Here is a 20,000-nt window from a genome sequence, read left to right as displayed (position 1 = left end):
TCGCTTCGCCCAATGAAGTGGGCATCCGACACGGCCAGGGCGGAGCGGGGGCGGCGGGAGAGAGAGAGAGAGGGGGAGGGGGAGGCAGGGGTGCGGTGGCGGTCGCTGGTGCCTGGAGGAGGTGGCGGAGTTGGAAGGGCCGTGGCGCGCCGCCCGTGTCGTCAGTTCAACCCGGGGTAGCAGCTTGGAGGGCCGCGTCCCGTCGCGAGAGGACTTTCCGTGGTGCGTTTCCCTCGGCTCACCTGGGGCGGTTGTGCGAGGGGGGAGGGGGAGTGCTGGTGAGGGAGGGGGGAGTGTGCGCTATGGGGTTTGTGACGGGAAAGACGAGGGGAAGGAGTGGGGAGGCTGTATCCCACCCCCCTCTCTCTCTCTGTGCGCCAGAGAGGGGGGAGGGGGTTCAAGAGGGGGAGGGGAGGGGAGGGGGTAGTAAAGGGTTGTGGATCGGATAGATGGAGAAGCCATACTGGCGTAGCCCCCCCTGCCCCTCCTCTTCCTCCTCCATCCCCACCCCTACCCCCTTCTCATCCGGAGCCCACCGGGGGAGGGGGGCGGGGGAACCGGACCCCGCTTGTGGCAAGTGCTGGCAGATGCTAGATATTGCTTGATCGCGCTTTTAACTCGGAAGCACGGTCGACTCTCAAAGGGGATTTACCGCAGCCAGTGTCGGCCCTGCGAAGTGTACTCGCCAGTGGCACCACGTGTGCTTGTTATTAGCCGCTACAAGTGTTCTGCGAGCGGTGCTGGTGCGTGCGAGATCCGCTAGAGTGCGCTGAATCCCTGAAATATTGGGTTGTTTTCCTTGTTTTTCAGAGTCAAGCGAGCAATTATCGTAGCTGGTAACTTTCTTTCAACTTTCACATTCGGACAACAGCAAGTCTCGTTTGTCAGTGACCAGTGATAAAGACTGCTATCGGAAAAGATAATAAAAAGAGTGAGTGATATAATTAGATATATATACATATATATATCTGGCGCAGTGGTTGGGAGCAAGAGGCGCTACATGTGACTGGGAAGAGTATGTGCTTAAGGACTAATTTTGAAGCTGTTGGCAGGGGAGCTCGACCCTACAAACGAGCCAACGCAAGCTCCGCGAAGGCCCAGAAGTAAGTTGCTTTTGATCGGTTGGACTTGATTAAGTTTCATTCCGAATTAACCTCACTCCAAACTCGTTCTGTCGGACTGACCTTCCTCTGGGGCGAATCTGTCCCCTCGCTTGGGTAAATGTGTCCTTCCTCCTTGGGTAAATCTGCTCTTTCCTTGGGATTAATTGTTCCTCAGTAGCCCCGAACACTCATTAATTCTCGGCAGTGAGTGGATGCATGTGCAGAATTAGCCTGCGTGTTGCAGTGTGGAAGAATGCAGTTATTCCCCTTAATAATTGTTTGTGAAACATTTCTAACACTGTTATTAGCTTCGCCTGTCGCCGCGTGATGTTTATGTTCACTATCCGAATAGCCGATGGATGCACAGTGTCGGAATTCGTCCTCAGATGGGGTGTTATTCATCCCTGCGTAAAGTACTGAAGGTATTTTGAGGGAATAAGGACGAGATCAGTCTGGCCTCGCCGCGGAAGAATGGGAAGGCGGACTCCGTTTTCTTTCATGCTGGCATTTGACGAAATGGCGGACGCTCGCTGCCTGGCCGCGCCATGAGGAGATGGTGGGTGACCTATATTCGCGGGGACGCTTATCTGCAAGCTGTATTATGCGAAGGAAAAAAGTAAGGAGGGACTGGGTCAGGTTATCGGCGGGGTAGGATGAAGAGGGGGTTTCCAGAAGGGTGGGGAAGGTTGGAGGTGTGGGGGAGGAGGGGAGAGAGGGGGGGGTGAGAGGATGACGCAAGAGTTGAGAACCCCCCCAACCCTCCCCCGCCCCCGCCCCCAGGAGACCGCCGAGCAACCAGGGCAGCTACATTGCCCCGTTGCCACCTGATAAAGAGTAGTCTAATGTATGTGACACAACACCGTGATGTAACACCTGGATGTACCTTCGTATGGGAGGGGAGGGGGTTGAGGCCAGGGGATGGGTGGGGATTAAGGGGAGGGAGAATGGGGGAAGGGGGGAGGGTTGCTAGTAGTGGGGTGGCTGAAAGGGTGGGTGGGTGGGTTGGGGGGGGGACCGCTTATAGAGTTGCTTGCGTGTGGAACAGAGTTGAGTTTCTGAGAAAAAGATTGAGTAGCTTGCGAGTGAATCCCCTCTCCCCCTCCCTCCCCGCTCTCCCCCTGCCCTCCCACCTTCCCGCTCCCTGACGTAGGATTAACCCGGAGCTCCCTCCCTCCCTCCCTCCTTCCCTCCCTCCCCAGCCCGCGTGTGCAAGGGAATGACGCAGGTTCCTATTACGCAAATGGGGTCCCGAAAGCATAGGAGGATCCTGCCTGGTGGTCGGTAAAGGGTGGTGGTCGGTAAAGGGTGGTGGTCGGTATAGGGTGGTGGTCGGTATAGGGTGGTGGTCGGTATAGGGTGGTGGTCGGTAAAGGGTGGTGGTCGGTATAGGATGGTGGTCGGTAGAGGGTGGTGGTCGGTATAGGGTGGTGGTCGGTATAGGGTGGTGGTCGGTATAGGGTGGTGGTCGGTAAAGGGTGGTGGTCGGTATAGATGGTGGTGGTCGGTAGAGGGTGGTGGTCGGTATAGGGTGGTGGTCGGTAAAGAGGTGGTGGTCGGTATAGAGTGGTGGTCGGTAGAGGGTGGTGGTCGGTATAGGGTGGTGGTCAGGAAAGGGTGGTGGTCGGTAGAGGGTGGTGGTGGTAAAGAGGTGGTCGGTATAGGGTGGTGGTCATGAAAGGGTAGTGGTCGGTAATAGGGTGGTGGTCAGGTAGGTGGTAGGGTGGTGGTCATGAAAGGGTAGTGGTCAGTAAAGGGTGGTGGTCGGTAAAGGCTGGTGGTCGGTATAGGGTGGTGCTCACGAAACGGTGCTGGTCGGTATAGGGTGGTGGTCAGGAAAGGGTGGTGGTCGGTAAAGCGTGGTGGTCGGTATAGGGTGGTGGTCAGGAAAGGGTGGTGGTCGGTATAGGGTGGTGGGCAGGAAAGGGTGGTGGTCGGTATAGGGTGGTGGTCAGGAAAGGGTAGTGGTCGGTAAAGGGTGGTGGTTGGTAAAGAGTGGTGGTCGGTAAAGGGTGGTGGCCGGTATAGGGTGGTGGTCATGAAAGGGCGGTGGTCGGTAAAGGGTGGTGGTCGGTAAAGGGTGGTGGTCGGTATAGGGTGGTGGTCGGTATAGGGTGGTGGTCAGGAAAGGGTGGTGGTCGGTATAGGGTGGTGGTTGGTAAAGGGTGGTGGTCGGTATAGAGTCGTGGTCAGGAAAGGGTGGTGGTCGGTAAAGCGGTGGTGGTCGGTAAAGGGTGGTGGTTGGTGGTGGTTTGCAGGTGGTCGGTGGTATAGGGTGGTGGCCGGTATAGGGTGGTGGTCGGTATAGGGTGGTGGTCAGGAAAGGGTGGTGGTCGGTATAGGGTGGTGGTCGGTAAAGGGTGGTGGTTGGTAAAGGGTGGTGGTCGGTATAGAGTCGTGGTCAGGAAAGGGTGATGGTCATGAAAGGGTAGTGGTCGGTAAAGGGTGGTGGTCGGTATAGAGTCGTGGTCAGGAAAGGGTGGTGGTCATGAAAGGGTAGTGGTCGGTAAAGGGTAGTGGTCGGTATAGGGTGGTGGTCAGGAAAGGGTGGTGGTCGGTAAAGGGTGGTGGTCGGTATAGAGTCGTGGTCAGGAAAGGGTGGTGGTCATGAAAGGGTAGTGGTCGGTAAAGGGTGGTGGTCGGTAAAGGGTGGTGGTCGGTATAGGGTGGTGGTCGGTAGAGGGTTGTGGTCAGGAAAGGATAGTGGTCGGTAAAGGGTGGTGGTCGGTAAAGGGTGGTGGTCAGGAAAGGGTGGTGGTCGGTATAGGGTGGTGGTCAGGAAAGGGTGGTGGTCGGGATAGGGTGGTGGTCAGGAAAGGGTGGTGGTCGGGATAGGGTGGTGGTCGGGATAGGGTGGTGGTCGGTATAGGGTGGTGGTCAGGAAAGGGTAGTGGTCGGTAGAGGGTGGTGGTCATGAAAGGGTAGTGGTCGGTAAAGGGTGGTGGTCGGTAAAGGGTGGTGGTCGGTATAGGGTGGTGGTCAGGAAAGGGTGGTGGTCGGTAAAGGGTGGTGGTCGGTATAGGGTGGTGGTCAGGAAAGGGTAGTGGTCGGTAAAGGGTGGTGGTCGGTAAAGGGTGGTGGTCGGTATAGGGTGGTGGTCAGGAAAGGGTGGTGGTCGGTAAAGGGTGGTGGTCGGTATAGGGTGGTGGTCAGGAAAGGGTAGTGGTCGGTAAAGGGTGGTGGTCGGTATAGGGCGGTGAGCTTTGGCAGGAACACGAAACTCTTCTTTTTTATTAACTCACAACGAGGTGTTTTCTGTTTACCTTTCCGTGTTTTGCCTTGCTGGCGCATGACTTCACTACCGCGGAAGTTGAATGTGGAGACTTGGGGTTTTGGTTGAAAAAGAAGTCCGTTGTCCCCTCTGGATTCGTTGCAGTTGCTGTCGTAGGTTTAGTTATTATTGATGTGCTATTGTTATTGGTGTTGTTATTTGATGTTAGAATATTTATTGTTGTTATCATGTGTTATGATTTTTTTATCATCCTTTGTTATGAGACTTTTTATTGTTATCATTTGTTATGATTTTTTAAAATTGTTTTTATCATTTGTTATGAGATTTTTAAATTGTTATCATGTTATTAAGATTGTGGTCTTAATTTTTATTTTTATATGTATTGCTTGTATGATTATTTTGTTGACGCCTACTCCTGCTGCTCCTGGGCCGCCGCCTTCTCCTCCCTCCTCCTCCTCCTCCTCCTCCTCCTCCTCCTCTTCCTCCTCCTCCTCCTCCTCCTCCTCCTCCTCCTTCTCCTCCTCCTTCTCCTTCTCCTCCTCCTTCCCCTTCTCCTTCTCCTTCCCCTTCTCCTTCTCCTTCTCCTTCTCCTTCTCCTTCTCCTTCTCCTCCTCCTCCTCCTCCACTTTTTTTCTTCGTCGTCGTCGTCGTTGTCTTTTCTTCCTCTCTGCTTCTTTTTCTTCCACCTCTAATTATAGTTCTACTACAACTACTAGAATTACTACGACTACTACGATTACTACTACGATTACTACGACTACTAGTACTACTAAAGCTACTACGATTACTATTACTATTACTATTACCACTGCTGCTGCTACTGCAACTACCACCACCACTACTGTTACTGCTCTGCCAATGCTACTCCCGTTGTTCCTGCTGTATTATTGTTACATTTGTTTTATTTTTATTATCTTTCTTTTTATGTTACTCTTACAGCTATAATCGTCATGTACATCTATTACCATTATCTCTAAATTTTGGATTATCACAGTTGTTATGATGATGATAAGTGATAGTGATAGCTAATTGACATTTTGACGATTTTTTTTTAATGATGAGAGATTATTGTTATTGTTATTAATGTTGGTGTTCGTAATAAATGATCGTGAACAATGATATTGTGAAAATGATTGGAATTATAGCATTGATATTTGTGCAGTTTTATAGTAGAAGGATTATTGGTATTATTGTTATTAACGATATTGTGATAGTCATTATTGTTATATTTTGTTATCATCATTATCTTTATTTGCTGCTGTGATGAATATCACTGTTATTCTCATGATTGAATTTGATAGTACTCTCTCTCTCTCTCTCTCTCTCTCTCTCTCTCTCTCTCTCTCACTCGTTCTCACTCTCTCTCGCTCTCGCGTTCTCTCTTTCTCTTTCTCTTTCTCTCTCTCGCTCTCGCTGTCTCTCTCTCTCTCTCTCTCTCTCTCTCTCTCTCTCTCTCTCTCTCTCTCTCTCTCTCTCTCTCTCTCTCTCTCTCTCTCTCTCTCTCTCTCTCTCTCTCTTTCTTCCTCTTCCCTCCCCCCTCTCTCGCCTAAACCAGCTGTCAATGAAGTTACACCAGGAGACCCAGTTACACCGCCCCCCCCACCGCCACCCCCCATGAGGTGTGCCAGGGACAGAGTGGGATGGGGGGTTGGGGTGAGAGGTGGGTCGAGAAAGATGTAAAGAAAAAAGAGAGGAAAAGAAGGGAAAGAGAAAGAGAGAAAGAGAAAAAAAAGAAAAAAAGAAAGGGAGACGGAGAGAGCGAGAAAGAAAGAAAGAAAGAAAAAGAAAGAAAGAAAGAAAGAAAGAAAGAAAGAAAGAAAGAAAGAAAGAAAGAAAGAAATAAAGAAAAAAAGAAAGAAAGAAAGAAAGAAAGGGAGGGAGGGAGGGAGGGAGGGAGGGAGGCGGCGAGCGAGTGAATTTAATTTTGCTTTGAAGCGTGGGCGTGAGAATCCGTTTAGGTGAGGCGGCCAAATTCACTACTCACTCGGACTTTATGTGGGAGAGGGCGGTCAGGCGAGGGTTGGCGGGGGCGGGGCTGGGTTATTTTTATTATTAATATTATTATTAGTTATTGTTGTTGTTGTTTTTTATTGTTGTTTTGTTATTTTATTAGTAGTATTATTGTCATCAATATTATCATTATCATTATTATTATTGTTGTTATTGTTATCATCGTCATCATCATCAATCAATCATTGTTGTTAACATTATCATTATTGTTATTATTGTTATTTTTGTTGTTATGTTATAATACTGATAATGGTAAATATTATTAATAGTAGTAATTGCTGTAGCAGCAGTTTTAATCGTAATAATAGTGATATCATTATTAGTACTATTATTGATAATGTAAAGTACCACAGTGAATTCGAGAAATGTTACTGTTTTTATCACCATTATTGTTATTATTGGTATTATCATTGTTGTTGTGGTGGTTTTTACCATGATCATCATCATTTTCAAAGATGATATTATTGATACCGATATTAAAGTCAGCCTGTGTTGTGTCACGGCCCCACACTTTTCTTCTCTCGAATGCCAACTTCGAGAAGCCTCTGTGGCACTCGCGCTTTCCTGGAACCATGCTGAGCGCGACTCCGAGTCCCATTTAACCTGAATATAACATGAGGACACCGTTTTTTTTTCTCAGAACAAGCGGCGGTGTAAGAGATGAGGCATTCCCCTGTCTTGTTTGTGAGGGTTGGGGAAATTTGTTGGTCTGGGGGGGTAGGCCTATAGAGGGAAGAAGGGGAGAGAGAGGGGATTTGGCTTTTTTAGGGGAAGTTTTTCTTTTCTGTTCTTTCTTTTTTTCTGTGGTTGATTAGGTGCATCTATTGTTTGCCTGTTGGTGTCGGTGGTATAGTCATCGTGTGTTTGTTGTTGGTTCGTAGTTGGGTGGCGCGTGCCCAGCAGGCAACCAGCCTGGAGCGGCGGCAAGATAAGCGCAGTCGCCCCTTCCCGTCGGACGAGATAATGCGCTTGTGACGCAGTGGCGATGCCGCTCCTGCGCCGTTGGGGCCTCGGGGCGGAGGGAGTCTGATATGCATGAAAACATTAGCGCGCATATACACGTATACGCACATGTGCATGCACACCCACGCACAGGAACACGCACACACACACACACACACACACACACACACACACACACACACACACACACACACACACACACACACACGTGTTTGGTGGTTTAATCATCTGAATATGTTCTGTCACATATATAACGATTCTTGTCTCTATGTAGGATTCTCTTAATCGTGGAGTGTGTGTGTGAGTGAATGCATGCGCGCGCGCTCACCTGTCCCATCTGTGTATGCATGTGTAAGTCGGTTTATTTGCAGGTTGTGTGTGATTTAATCCTGTTTTACTTGGGTGTTGAAACCGTAGCTCTTACGACACGAGGCCTTTCGTGAAAACCGGAAACAGGCCGTATCGTGTTGCCAGACGTGCGTGTGGTTGGTCCGACCTGTCCTTGGAAGGTCTCCGTCTGGGTGCCTTTGTCTCTGGTAGATGAAGGCACGCCACCGATTTTCCGGCATCCACACGACCGATTTTCCGGCATCCACTCCACCGATTTTCCGGCATCCACGCCACCGATTTTCCGGCATCCACCGTCCCGGATTATCGGATGATCCGGCTGGCCACACAGTTACGATTCGGTGATATCCCCCCGTCTTGATCCCAATATTTGATTCGTCTCCCTTATGCCAAAAGCTCCCCTCGGACTGACACCGACACTAGCCGTGGCCCGACGCTGCTGACGTTTACGGTGTGTTCGGAAGCCTTAGCTATGGGTAGACGTCAGCGGGAAAGGCTGAGTAGGTAGGTTGCAGGGAGCGATGGGTCTGCCCCGGTCACTGCGGCTTAACCAAGGGGGTTTTACAGAACGAGACTCTTTGGTGTGTTGTAATATGTGTTATTTTTATTTATTGTAATTGTTATTATTATTATGATAATAATGATAATAATAATAATAATTATCATTATTATTATCATTAATATTGTTATTGTTGTTATTATTAATATTATTATTATTATCATTACCATTATCATTATCATTAATATTGTTATTGTTGTTATTGTTATTATTATTATTATTATTATTATTATTATTATTATTATTGTTGCCTTTACTCTTATTAATGTTATACAATCTGTTCCAGCCCTCTTTGGTCATATTCACTTTATTACGATAATTTACTCCCTCCATTTCCGAAATTCAAATGAGTTTTATCTGAATTTTTAATTATTTCTGGATGAGGACTTCTTTGAAAGTGGATTGCAGATTTTGTACGAAGAAGACATGTAAAAGACACATTCGAGTTTCTCATTCTCCAGCAATATATATATATATATATATATATATATATATATATATATATATATATATATATATATATATATATATATATATATATATATATATATATCGTAATACAGTAAGAAGAGAAATTTAGAAATATTTCCAAAGTCATGCAATGTAAGGAAAGTGTAATGCAGTGGACGTCATATTAGATAAACGTCATACCTTCGGCTTTGTTAAAATGGTTTCGAAATGCCGGGTGGAATAACCTCGAAATGGCAACAGTAACAGTATGCTGGGTAATGACAGAGAGCTGAAATTGGTCTGCTTCGTAATTCGCGACTTTTCGTGTTCAGTTTTCTGTGGGTGTGCTCGTTCTTTTGTGTTGTGTAAAGTCTGTTTTGAAAGTCTTGAGAAAAGACCTTCTGGATTGATCAAAGGAAAGTCTCGAATGTTTCGTAGTTCTGTCCAGTTGAAGAAAAGACGTGTCTGGGAATATATATATGCTTGTGTGTATATATATATATATACACATGCATACGTACAACACATAAACATACATGAATTTACTCATACATACATGTATACATACATACGTATATATAACTACATATATATATATATATATATATATATATATATATATATATATATATATACACACACATCTATATACACATACATACATATAAACACACATGCATGAGTATGTGTGTGTGTGTGTGTGTGTGTGTGTGTGTGTGTGTGTGTGCACATACTTTTATATTTAAATTTATATGTATGCGTGTATTCACCACACAATAGCTGTGTTATGTCACTTGGCCAGCGGCAGGGGGGGGGGGGGGGCGGCGCGTGACGAAGGAGCTGTATCAGGCAGCGCCAGGATGCAGTGACGGAGGGGGCCATGGACCTAGGAGGGGGGGGGATGTCCCGAGAGGAAGGGGCAGGAGGCCTGGAACAAATTTTTACGAGTGAAGAGGAAGGATGTACCTGGCTCTAGGTTGTACGGGGTGTGGAGGAGGAGAAAGAGGAAGATGAGATGATTATGAAGATAAACAAGAACAAAGAAAGAAAATGCACGAATGGTAAAGATCGCAAGTATGATAAAGATGATAACCATCACGATAACAACGACAAATATTAATACAAGTAATGGTGATTGCAAAATAGATACAAATAGTAACAGATAACAAAAAATAACAAGAATGTTATGAATAACGTTAATGTTTTCTAAGGGAAATGGGGAAATGAACAGCGGATGCTATTTAAGGAAAGAACCAGACGGGGGAGGTGTCCGTAACCTTTGGCTGTCTCCCGCGGCAAGGGAACCGGGGAAGCCCACCTGCTTTTCCTCCCTCCCGCTGCCCCTCCCTCACGCTTCTCCTTCTCCCTTCTTCCCTCTGTCCCTCTTCTCGCTTCTCTTTCCCTCTGTCCTTCACCCTTACTCCTTCCCCCGCTTCTCTTTCCCTCTGTCCCTCCCCCTGCTCCTTCCCCATGTCATTTTCCCCCAATACTTCTTCCCCCTGCTACTCCTCCCCTGGTCTCTCCCCAGTCCCTTCCTGTCCCCTCCTACCCACTCCTCTTTCCCTCCTGTCCCCTCCCTACTCCCCCTGTCCCTTCCCTTCTCCTCCCCTACCCCATGTCCCTCCCCCACAATTCCTTCCACCTGTCCCTCCCATCCCGACCGGTCTCTCCCCTCCCTCTCTCCTGCCCTGAGTCATGCTGCTGCCTCGGGGGAGCATCTCGAGTCCCGCCCTGGGTTTCTTGCTTTCACTTTCGATGGTTTTTGTTCCTTGCTTGGTGCTCATGGATTTCTGTCTTCTTACTCCTTTTCTTCTTGTTTTTTTTCCCCTTCCTCCTCCTCTCCTCCATTCCTCTGTCTTTTCCTGCTCCTCCCCTCTCTCCTCCTTCTCCTTACCCTCCTCCTCTCTCCTTCTTCTCCTCCTCCTCCTCTCTCCTCCTCTTGATTTCCCCCCTGCCATTCTCCGTCGCTCTTTTCTCTCATTGTCTCTCCCTCAGTCCATTCCTTTGTCCGTTTGCGTGAAGATATTTTGCCTCTCCGCCGTCGCCTCTCCCTCTCCGACGGCAGTGAAGGCGGTTCGTGTCCGTTGCAGACGTGTGTCGGACGGGCGGCATGCAAGAGGCCCCCCTGCGCTGCATGTCTTCGGCCCGACTCTGGCGCTTTGGCTCATTTGCATGGCTCGGTGTGGCTGGGGAGGTGAGGGGTGAGGGGTTGAGGGGGTTCGCGGGGGTTGAGGGTGGGGGGGGGAGGTTGGCTGTGACAGTCTTTTTCTTCTTCTTCTTCCTTCTTCTTCTTCTTCCTTCTCTTCTTCTTTTACACGGTATCTCCTCGTGACTCATGGCTGTGGATTTGTCTTTGGGACCTTTTTAGCTGCTTTGCGGGTTTGATTTTGCTTCTTTTGGTTATTTGTATTTCTATCTTACAGCTTTCATCTTTGTGCAATTATCTTTTTGCTTGTCATTCACGATTTTCTTTTATCGCCATCATCGATTTATTTTCAGTCTCCTCCTTCGCTGCATTTTATTCTTTTCATCTGCTGTTTGAAGTTCATCTCTTCCCCCCCCCCCCCTATGGGATAGAGCGAAATGGAGACGCTTGAGGTGAAGAGATTAGGTAAACGTACATCGGGAGCGGTAGATTTTTTTTCTTTTGTGCTTTTACGGGGCCGGGTTTGACTTGTAATCTATTTGGATTATGTGTCCGTTTTTTCTCTGTTTGTTTGTCAAGATATTTTTGTCTTGACTCGCTCTCTCTCTCTCTCTCTCTCTCTCTCTCTCTCTCTCTCTCTCTCTCTCTCTCTCTCTCTCTCTCTCTCTCTCTCTCTCTCTCTCTCTCTCTCTCTCTCTCTCTCTCTCTCTCTCTCTCTCTCTCCCTCTCTCTCTCTCTCTCTCTCTCTCCCTCTCTCTTCAATCATTCAATCACTCCCCCTCTCCCCCTCTCCCTCTCTCTCTCTCTCCTCTCTCTCTCTCTCTCTCTCTCTCTCCTTCTCCTCCTCCTCCTCCTCCTCCTCCTCCTTCTCCTCCTCCTCCTCCAAGTTCAGCGTCCTCCTCGTCCTCCGCGGCGGCCGAGCCCAGGGTCCCGAGCTGCCGAATTCCCCCTGCTGGAATGGCGACGAGGGCGGCGTGGGGCGGACTGCATGAGGATGAGGCGGTTGGTTGTGCGCAGCGGCAATGGGCTCATTAGCGTAAATGATGCCCGTCGACGATCATCATTGTTATTTTATGATAATGATGGTGGTGGTAATGATGGTGGTTGTAGGATGATTGATGATGATGATGATGATGATGGATTTTTTTTTCTTCTACTTTTCTTTTTCTTATGATTATTGATGAAAGATCTCAAGATTGAATCATGTTCAGTCGACTTTTTTATTAATTTTGTTTTTAGAATGGTCATACTTACATACACACACACACACAAATATATATGTATGTATGTATGCATTAATTCCTTCAAATAATCATGTGATTTATATATGGCGTTGTAGGACCCTGGCGGTAAATGAGGAATACGGTGCAAGCCTTTGTTATGCAGATTGCACGCCGTTTCGGTGCCTTGTGCATGCATGCTCGGCGGTCCTTGTGTGTCGGGGGGAGGGAGGGGGTGGTGGGGTAGTGCGCTTCTATTTTTTTTTATTGTTTGTCCTTTGTTTAGGTTGGATTGTTTATGTATGAAAATGGGTGCTTCCCTGTTTGGAGTTGGATGTTTAGAGTCTGCTCGGACAAGCACGTTGCCTCTGTGCCAGGTGGCCTCGGAGTCCTGCAGATGGCTCGGGTGCCGCGGTTCTCAGGGCAGCGCGAGCCGCACCACCTGTTGGCCGGCTCGCTTGCCTGGCCTGCGTTCCGTCCAGCGGCGGGACGGCTGCTGCTCTCCCCCGGCTGCCTGCTTTCTCGACTGCTCTTCTCCTGTATGTCTCTTGCTCTCTCGCTTGCTCCTCTCTGCTTGTTACCTGCTTTTGCGCCTCCTGCTCTCCTGCTTGTTACCTGCTTTTGCGCCTGCTGCTCTCCTACTTATGCGCCTGCTGCTCTCTGGCTTGCTCCTCTCCTGCTTGTTTCCTGCCTTTTGCCTGCACGTCTCCTGCTCTCTCTCTCGTCTGCTGATTTCTTGCTTTCTCCCCTGCTTGTCTTCTACATATTCTTGTTAGGCCTACCTTTATAAGGCATTTTCTTTTCTTTCCTTTTCACGACAACACGTTTCGCTCTTTGTTTGCCCAACTACTTTATTAAGAAACAAGGCTTCAGAGTTCGCGAGAAAGTAACTTCCCTTCCGCTAATAGCAACGCCGTTTCCAGTTATTTACACGGAACATTCTAGATGAGACTGTGCTTGTTCGTGGTTTCATTAAGACGTCCCAACATAATCTGCCAGTTTGTTCGAATTGTGCGAGGCCCGACCCAAAGAATATTCGTATACTTGACATGCATGAATAAGGAAATAAATGCATATTTATCAGGCTAGACATGCATATCAACCGGGCAAATAGATAGTTAAATGTGTATCTGCCAGATATATAGACAGATATGCCTTTATTTCTGCGTCTGTATGCCTTGGGTTGAACGAGTTTCCTTTAAGGGTTTCAAGCTCTATGGGGGATGTGTCTGGATGGGAATGGGATGGGAGGGTGGGGGGGGGGGTGCCATGGCATTCCCTTGCAAGGAAACGGCGGCCTCTGTCGTTCTTGGTTTCGTTTGGGGCGTGGGAGATAGACAGAAAGGGGGAGGGGGAAGAATACGTGGGAGGGAGAGAGGGAGGCAGGGAGAGAGAGAGAGAGAGAGAGGGAGAGGGAGGAGAGGCAGTGAAGGGGAGGGAGAAGGAGAGAGAGGGAAAGGAATAGAGAGAGAGAGACAGACAGACAGACAGACAGACAGACAGACAGACAGACAGACAGACAGACAGACAGAGAATAATCATCTTAGCAACAGTCGGAGGATAGTTCTCACTGGGACCAGGTGTGCAACCCCCCCCCCCCCACCTCCCCCCCCCAAAGGGGGAGAGGGAGAGGGAGAATAATTATCTTAGCAACAGTCGGGGAACAGTTCTCACTGTGACCAGGTGTGCAACCCCCCCACCCCACACCCACATGGCCTTTGCTCCAAGAATATCGGTTTTGCCATGACGTCACGTTTCTGTTTCTGTCGCAGACATTCCGATTCTTATCGGCCGGTGATACGCTTCCTCTTATCGCGTTGTCTTCGCCGTAGATATCGCTCTCCCAAGGGCTCGGGTGCCGGATAAGGGAACGGTCGGTGTTGGCCGTGTGTCTCCGCGATTGCGATGGGTACACTTCCGCGTTATTCGCCGAATTTCAAGCGGAATTGGCAGTAGAGTCCGAGTTCTGGACGTCCGGAGTCGATGTTAGGGAGGTGGGGTGGCCGTAGGGTTGGGATCCAGGCGCCAGCCCTCGGGACCAAGCAGGATGACGTCACAGATATGGCGTCGGTTTTTCAGCTTCCCAAGTTTTTTTTTTTTTTTTTTTTTTTTCTTTCTTTCTTTCTTTCTTTCTTTCTTTCTTTCTTTCTTTCTTTCTTTCTTTTTTGAAGTGCCTGAAATGATAGTCGTAATAAGAACTCAATAGATAAAAAAAACTTACAATCTGGTTGTTGAAGCCTATTTTTTCATAATGCAGAATGTCTGATATTGCTTGAGTAATGTCAGGATCAGACGAAACAGTTGCAATCAGTTCCGTCTCGTCGTTGAAAGCGGAGCTCATTATTTCTCGAGTTCTCAAAAGTTTACGATTTCCGGTGTGTGTGTGTGTCTGTATCTGTTTGTCTGTCTGTCTGTCTGTCATTCTCTTTAAGGCACGGATGAAGAAAAAAATGAAAAGAAAAAGAGGGTAGACAGAAAAAGGGGGACATGTTGTTGAATGAAGGGGAATGAAGGAGAGGAAGAGGAAGAGAGTGAATTTAGAGAAGGAAGGCTGAAGAAGAGGAGGGCGGGAGGGGGGCCGGGGGTGGTGTGCAGGTGTTACTCTTAATGGCTTTAGTAGTCGTTGCCGCGTGCCGTTGGCGTTTCCTCTTCCTTCTTCCTGCTGGCTTTGTATGCGGCTTCGTCTTTCCAGGTATTGAGGTGTGCATTTTTTTTTTATCATCACTTTCTCAACTTTTTCTTCTCTTGTTATCATCATCTTCTCGTGATCTTTTTTTCTCTCTCTAGCTCCTCTTTTCTCTCTCGTTCCTCTCTTTTTCTTATTCTCTTTTTTTCTCTAGCTCTTCTCTTTTTTTTCTTGTTCCTCTCTTGTTTCTCTTCATCTTTTTTTTTCTCTCAGTTGTTCATCATTTGTTGCCAATTCTCGTTTCTTCTATTTACCTCTTCTTCTCCCTCATCTGTCTTCCTTTTCCTATCTTTTGTTTTCTTTTTGTTTCTACTCCTTATTCTCTCTCTTTTTTTTAGTTTATCTTAATTTAATTTGCGTTTTTTATCGTTTATGTATTAACTGTTGCAATTATCATGATTTTGTCGCTGTTATTCTTCTTGGTGTTGTAAATGAGGATACGGTGGTTATTGATTGTTACAGATGTTGACAGTGTTGTTATTATGTTGTATTCTTCCTGTCGTTATTCCTATTTCGTTTTTGTTTTTATTTCTTTTACTATCCACCCTCTACTTCTCCTTCCAGTGCCTCTTTTTCTTGCACTTCTCTGTACTCTTCTTTTATCTCCTCTTCCTCCAACTCTCCTCCTCCTCCTCCTTCCTCTTTCCCTCCTCCTCCTCCTTCCTCTTTCCCTCCTTCTCCTCTTCATCCTTCTTCTTCCCTCCTCCTTCTACCCTCCACCACCTTCTTCTTTCCTTCCTCCTTTCCCTCCTCCTTCCTCTTTTCCTCCTCCTCCTTCTTCCCTCCTCCTCTTCCTCCTCCTCCTCCTCCTCCTCTTCCTCCCCCACCCCCACCCCCATTGCCTCGTGCTTAAATCTTCGACCTCCCTCGCTGCTCCATCTCGCATTGTCTTTCTCGCCACGTTCTTCTCCGTGGGCGTCTCTCTCCTTCCGCTCTGAGCTCTGTTGAATGCATTTAGGTCGACGTCGATATGCAAGATCAACGTCACTTTCGCCTTATTGTAACGGGTTATTTTTTTTTTTTTTTTTTTTTTCTCTCTCTCTCGTTCTCTCTGTCTGTCGGTCTGTCGGTCTCTCTCTCTCTCTCTCTCTCTCTCTCTCTCTCTCTCTCTCTCTCTCTCTCTCTCTCTCTCTCTCTCTCTCTCTCTCTCTCTCTCTCTCTCTCTCTCTCTCTCGCTGTTTCTTGCATTTTTTTGTCCTCTTCTCTCGCTTTCTTTGGGAAGAGTTCCGGCCCAGCAGCGTCGCTTGTTAAGGTGTGGGCGCGTGTGCTTGTTGTGGGCGTGATAGGTGGAATATAGGTGTTCATGTTTTTTTTTTTGTGTGTGTGTGTGTGCGTGCGTGCGTGTGTGTGTGTGTGTGTGTTTGTGTGTGTGTGTGTGTGTGTGTGTGTGTGTGTGTGTGTGTGTGTGTCTGTGTTTTATGTTGTGCGTTTCCGTTATGTGCGATATAGGCCATGGTGTGTGTCGTGCCCTTGTTTTCCATGTCGGTGCCTTGTGTTTGTCTCCGTGTCCCTGTGCCTCTTCAAGGGCGCTTGCACGAGTATACGCGGACCTACGTGCGTGTTTGCGTGTATGCAGCGTATGTGTATGCGTATGCTTACTTGCATGCATTATGCCGTGTGCGTCGGGGTGTGTTATTTATAGCTCTTTATGCACCGAGGTGTATGTGCTTGCGAGAGCGTCGGCATGGGCGTGCACACGCGGCGGCGGTCGTAAAAGGGTTGACGCCTGGCGGGGTCGAGCGGCAGGAGTTACGTTGTCGCCAACACGTCATTCCCCGGCGGCGCGAGATCGGGGCTTCGTGGAGCGTCGCCAATGCCAGCCAGCCAGACGAAGGGCACGGGCGGCCATTAGCTGAATGATCACGGGCGCCCTCGCTGGAGGGGGGGAGGGGAGGGGGGGCGTGCGTACGCGGCGAGGGAGGGAGGGAGGGAGGTAGGGAAGGGGGGAGGAAAGGAGGGATGGAAGGAAGGGAGGGTGGGGAGGGAGGGAGGGTGGATGGGTGGGTGGGAGGGAGGGAAGAAGGGAGAGGGAGGGATTGGAAAAGGAATAATGGAGGTGCAGAAGAAGGGGATGGGGGAGATCGAGAAACGAGGTTAGAGGGGATAAGGAAAGAGAGATAAAGGGTAGAGAGAGGAAGAGAGAGGAGTGGGACGGAGAGAAGGCGAAGGAGAGTACAAATGGGATATGAAAGAGGGAGAGGAGAGGAAAAGAGAAAGTAGGAGAAAGAAGAATGGAAGAAAATGTAAACAAGGAACGAAGTAGAGAGGGTGGAGAAACGTAAGATGAAAGAAAAAGGAAGCAGAGAAATAAGGGGAGAGCGAAGGGAGAGAAGAATGTAAAAGAATCCACGTAAAGAATAAGAAAGAAAAGAAAAGAGACAGTGATAAGAAAAAATAATCGGAACACCCACCATGTACAATCTGACATGGGTAAAAGTGCGTTTATGAGGTAATTGCTTTTTTTCTCTTCGACTCCGTGGAGGAAATCGGCGGATAAGGGGAAGGAGGGAAGGAGGGGAGGGGAGGGGGGGAGGTGAGGAGAAGGCTTCCCGAGCGGCCGGCATTAAATTCCCGGCGCGGCGCTGGTCGAGCCTTGAGGGCCGAGGAGGAGGAGGAGGAGGGAGGAGGAGGAGGAGGAGGAGGAGGGAGGAGAAGGAGGAAGAGGAAGAGGAGGAGGAAGAGGAGGAGGAGCAGGAGGAGGAGGAGGAGGAAGAGGAGGAAGAAGAAGAAGAAGAAGAGGAGGAAGAGGAGGAGGAAGAAGAAGAAGAAGAAGAGTAGGAGGAAGAAGAAGAAGAAGAAGAGTAGGAGGAGGAGGAGGAGGAGGGGGCCGGCGCTGTTTTCAAGCCGCGTCCTTAATGAGTTCCTCGAATCTAATATTAGTTTTCGCGGGAGATATTTGTGCTTGCTTGCTTGATCTGGTTTATTGATTTTTTTTTCTCTCTCTCTTTTGTTTTTGTTTGTTTGGGGTCCGTTTTTTGGATTGTCGTCGACGGTGTTTCGACGTGCGGAGAGGACAGTCGGGTTGCTGGGTTTTGCTGCTCGGGTCTTCTTCGTTTTCTGCTTGTTCTCATTCTTTGTCTTCTGTGTCTTCTTTAGCCCACTGTCATTTCATTCACTCCTTCTTCACTCACTCTCCCCCTTTCTCTATCCTATTCTCTCTATCGCTCTGTCTTTATATCTCCTTCATTCACTCTCCATCTTCCTCTGTCTCATTCTCTCTCTCTCGCTCTTCTTCCCTTTCTCCCCCCCTCCCTCCCGCTCCCACCCCCTCTCCCACTGTCTCTCATTCTAATGTCTCTTTGTGCTTGAATCAGTGCGCGTCGTGTCATGTGTCGTTGTGATGATCCAGTGCTTAAGAGAATTGCTTAATGGCCACCGAACTCCCCTCCCCCCTCCTCCCCATCTCTCCCCACTTCCCTACTTCTCCCCACCTGCTTATCTCCCTATCTCCCAACCTCTCCCCACCTGCCCACCTCCCCACCTCTCCCCCTTCCCAACTGCCCACCTCCCCCACCTCTCTAACTCCCTAACTCTCCCCACCTACCCATCTCCCTACCTCCCCCCCTTCCCACCTCCCCCCCTTCCCACCTCCCTAACTCTCCCCACCTCCCCACCTTTCCCCCTTCCCACCACCCCACCTCGGACTCGGAGCCATGACTCGGTGCTTGAGATGACGAGCATGTCCCCCTCGTCCACTTGGCATGCGGTCCCCGGCGGCGCGAGTCCAAGGGCGACGTCGGTAATGAGTCTCGGTCGATTGGGATTGAATTCGGGCTTCGGGCTTTGGGGGTGGCGATTTTTGTTGGTGGTGGTGATTGGTGGTGATGAGGATGGGGATGGTGGTTGTGGTTGGTGGTTGGTGGTGGTGATGGGGATGGTGGTTGTGGTTGGTGGTGATGGTGGTTGTGGTTGGTGGTGATAAGGATGGTGGTGGTGGTTGGTGGTGAGGGTGGTTGTGGATGGTGATTGGTGGTTATGGTTGTGGTTGGTGGTGATGGGGATGGTGGTTGTGGTTGCTGGTGAGGGTGGTTGTTGTGGATGGTGATTGGTGGTGATGGTTGTGGTTGGTGGTGATGGTTGTGGTTGGTGGTGATGGTGGTTGTGACTGATGGTGAAGGTGATTGATGATGGTGATAATAATGGTAATTGTGGTTGTGGGTATGGTGGTGATGATAGTGGCGGTAGTAGTGGTGATGACAGCAGCAGCGATGGTGATGGATTATGATAACATTTAACGCTAATGATGATAGTGATAACATTTAAAGATAAATTATAAAGATTACATTAAGACAAATAAAGAAATGAAAAATAAGTAATACTAAGGTAACACAATAGCAATAAAATCGATGAAGGGAAATAAAAAATAGGTAATAGGAATAAAATCGATAAAAAAGAAATCAAAGAAATTGGCAATAATAGCAAAATCGACAGAAGAAAGTCAAAGATTGCTAATAATAATAGAATAGATAAAAATAATCAAATAAATGGGTAATAATGATAAAATCGATAAAAAAAAGAATAAGAGAAATAGGTAATAAAATCGATGAAAAGAAATAAACAAAAGTGGTAATAATAATCAAATCGATAAAAAAAGATCAAAGAAGTGGGTAATAGGAATAACGCCGATAAGTGAGAAATCAAAGAACAGAGTAACCAGAAGGAAGCAAACGAGAGACGAAGAAAGACAGACGAAGCCGCAGAGCACTCGATAAGGCGGACCCCGTCGATCAGGAGTCGTGGCTCGTTCTCTCAGCCTCCATATTTTCCTCTCCTCTCTCTCCTCTCCTCTCCTATCTGTCTTCTCTCTTCTCTCTCTCCTCTCCTATCTGTCTTCTCTCCTCTCTCTCTCCTCTCCTATCTGTCTTCTCTCCTCTCTCTCTCCTTTCTGTCTTCTCTCCTCTCTCTCTCCTTTCTGTCTCCTCTCCTCTCTCTCTCCTCTCTCCTCTCCTATCTGTCCTCTCTCTCTCCTCTCTCCTCTCCTATCTATCTTCTCTCATCTCTCTCTCCTCTCCTATCTGTCTTCTCTCCTCTCTCTCTCCTATCTGTCTCTCTCTCTCTCTCCTTTCTCCTCACTCTCCTCTCCTCTCCTCTCTCTCTCTCTCCTCTCCCTCTCTATTAATCTCTCTCTCTCTCTCTCTCTCTCTCTCTCTCTCTCTCTCTCTCTCTCTCTCTCTCTCTCTCTCTCTCTCTCTCTCTCTCTCTCTCTCTCTCTCTCTCTCTCTCTCTCTCTCTCTCTCTCTCTCTCTCTCTCTCTCTCTCTCTCTCTCTCTCTCTCCTTCCTCTCTC

The 20,000-nt window shown here is 48.3% G+C and overlaps 1 protein-coding gene across 7 annotated transcripts in view; it reads left to right on the top strand.

The window, feature by feature from the left end:
* Positions 1 to 20,000, top strand: part of LOC113807763 (hypoxia-inducible factor 1-alpha-like) — a 317,856-nt gene that overhangs the window by 167,044 nt on the left and 130,812 nt on the right. For 2 of the 7 annotated variants that reach the window (XM_070140482.1, XM_070140465.1), the window contains exons 1-2: positions 93 to 222; positions 811 to 1,103. The exons of 4 other annotated variants lie outside the window; for them this stretch is intronic. In XM_070140482.1, the coding sequence (XP_069996583.1) occupies positions 1,018 to 1,103 (86 nt within the window). In that variant the 5' untranslated portion in view covers positions 93 to 222; positions 811 to 1,017. Of the gene's footprint in view, positions 1 to 92; positions 223 to 810; positions 1,104 to 8,110; positions 8,158 to 20,000 lie in introns of those variants that run through there. One more of the 7 variants, XM_070140478.1, reaches the window with a different exon arrangement.

Source organism: Penaeus vannamei, chromosome 3, assembly GCF_042767895.1.
Source record: "Penaeus vannamei isolate JL-2024 chromosome 3, ASM4276789v1, whole genome shotgun sequence".
Taxonomy (NCBI): domain Eukaryota; kingdom Metazoa; phylum Arthropoda; class Malacostraca; order Decapoda; family Penaeidae; genus Penaeus; species Penaeus vannamei.
This window is presented reverse-complemented; position numbering and strand designations above follow the sequence as displayed.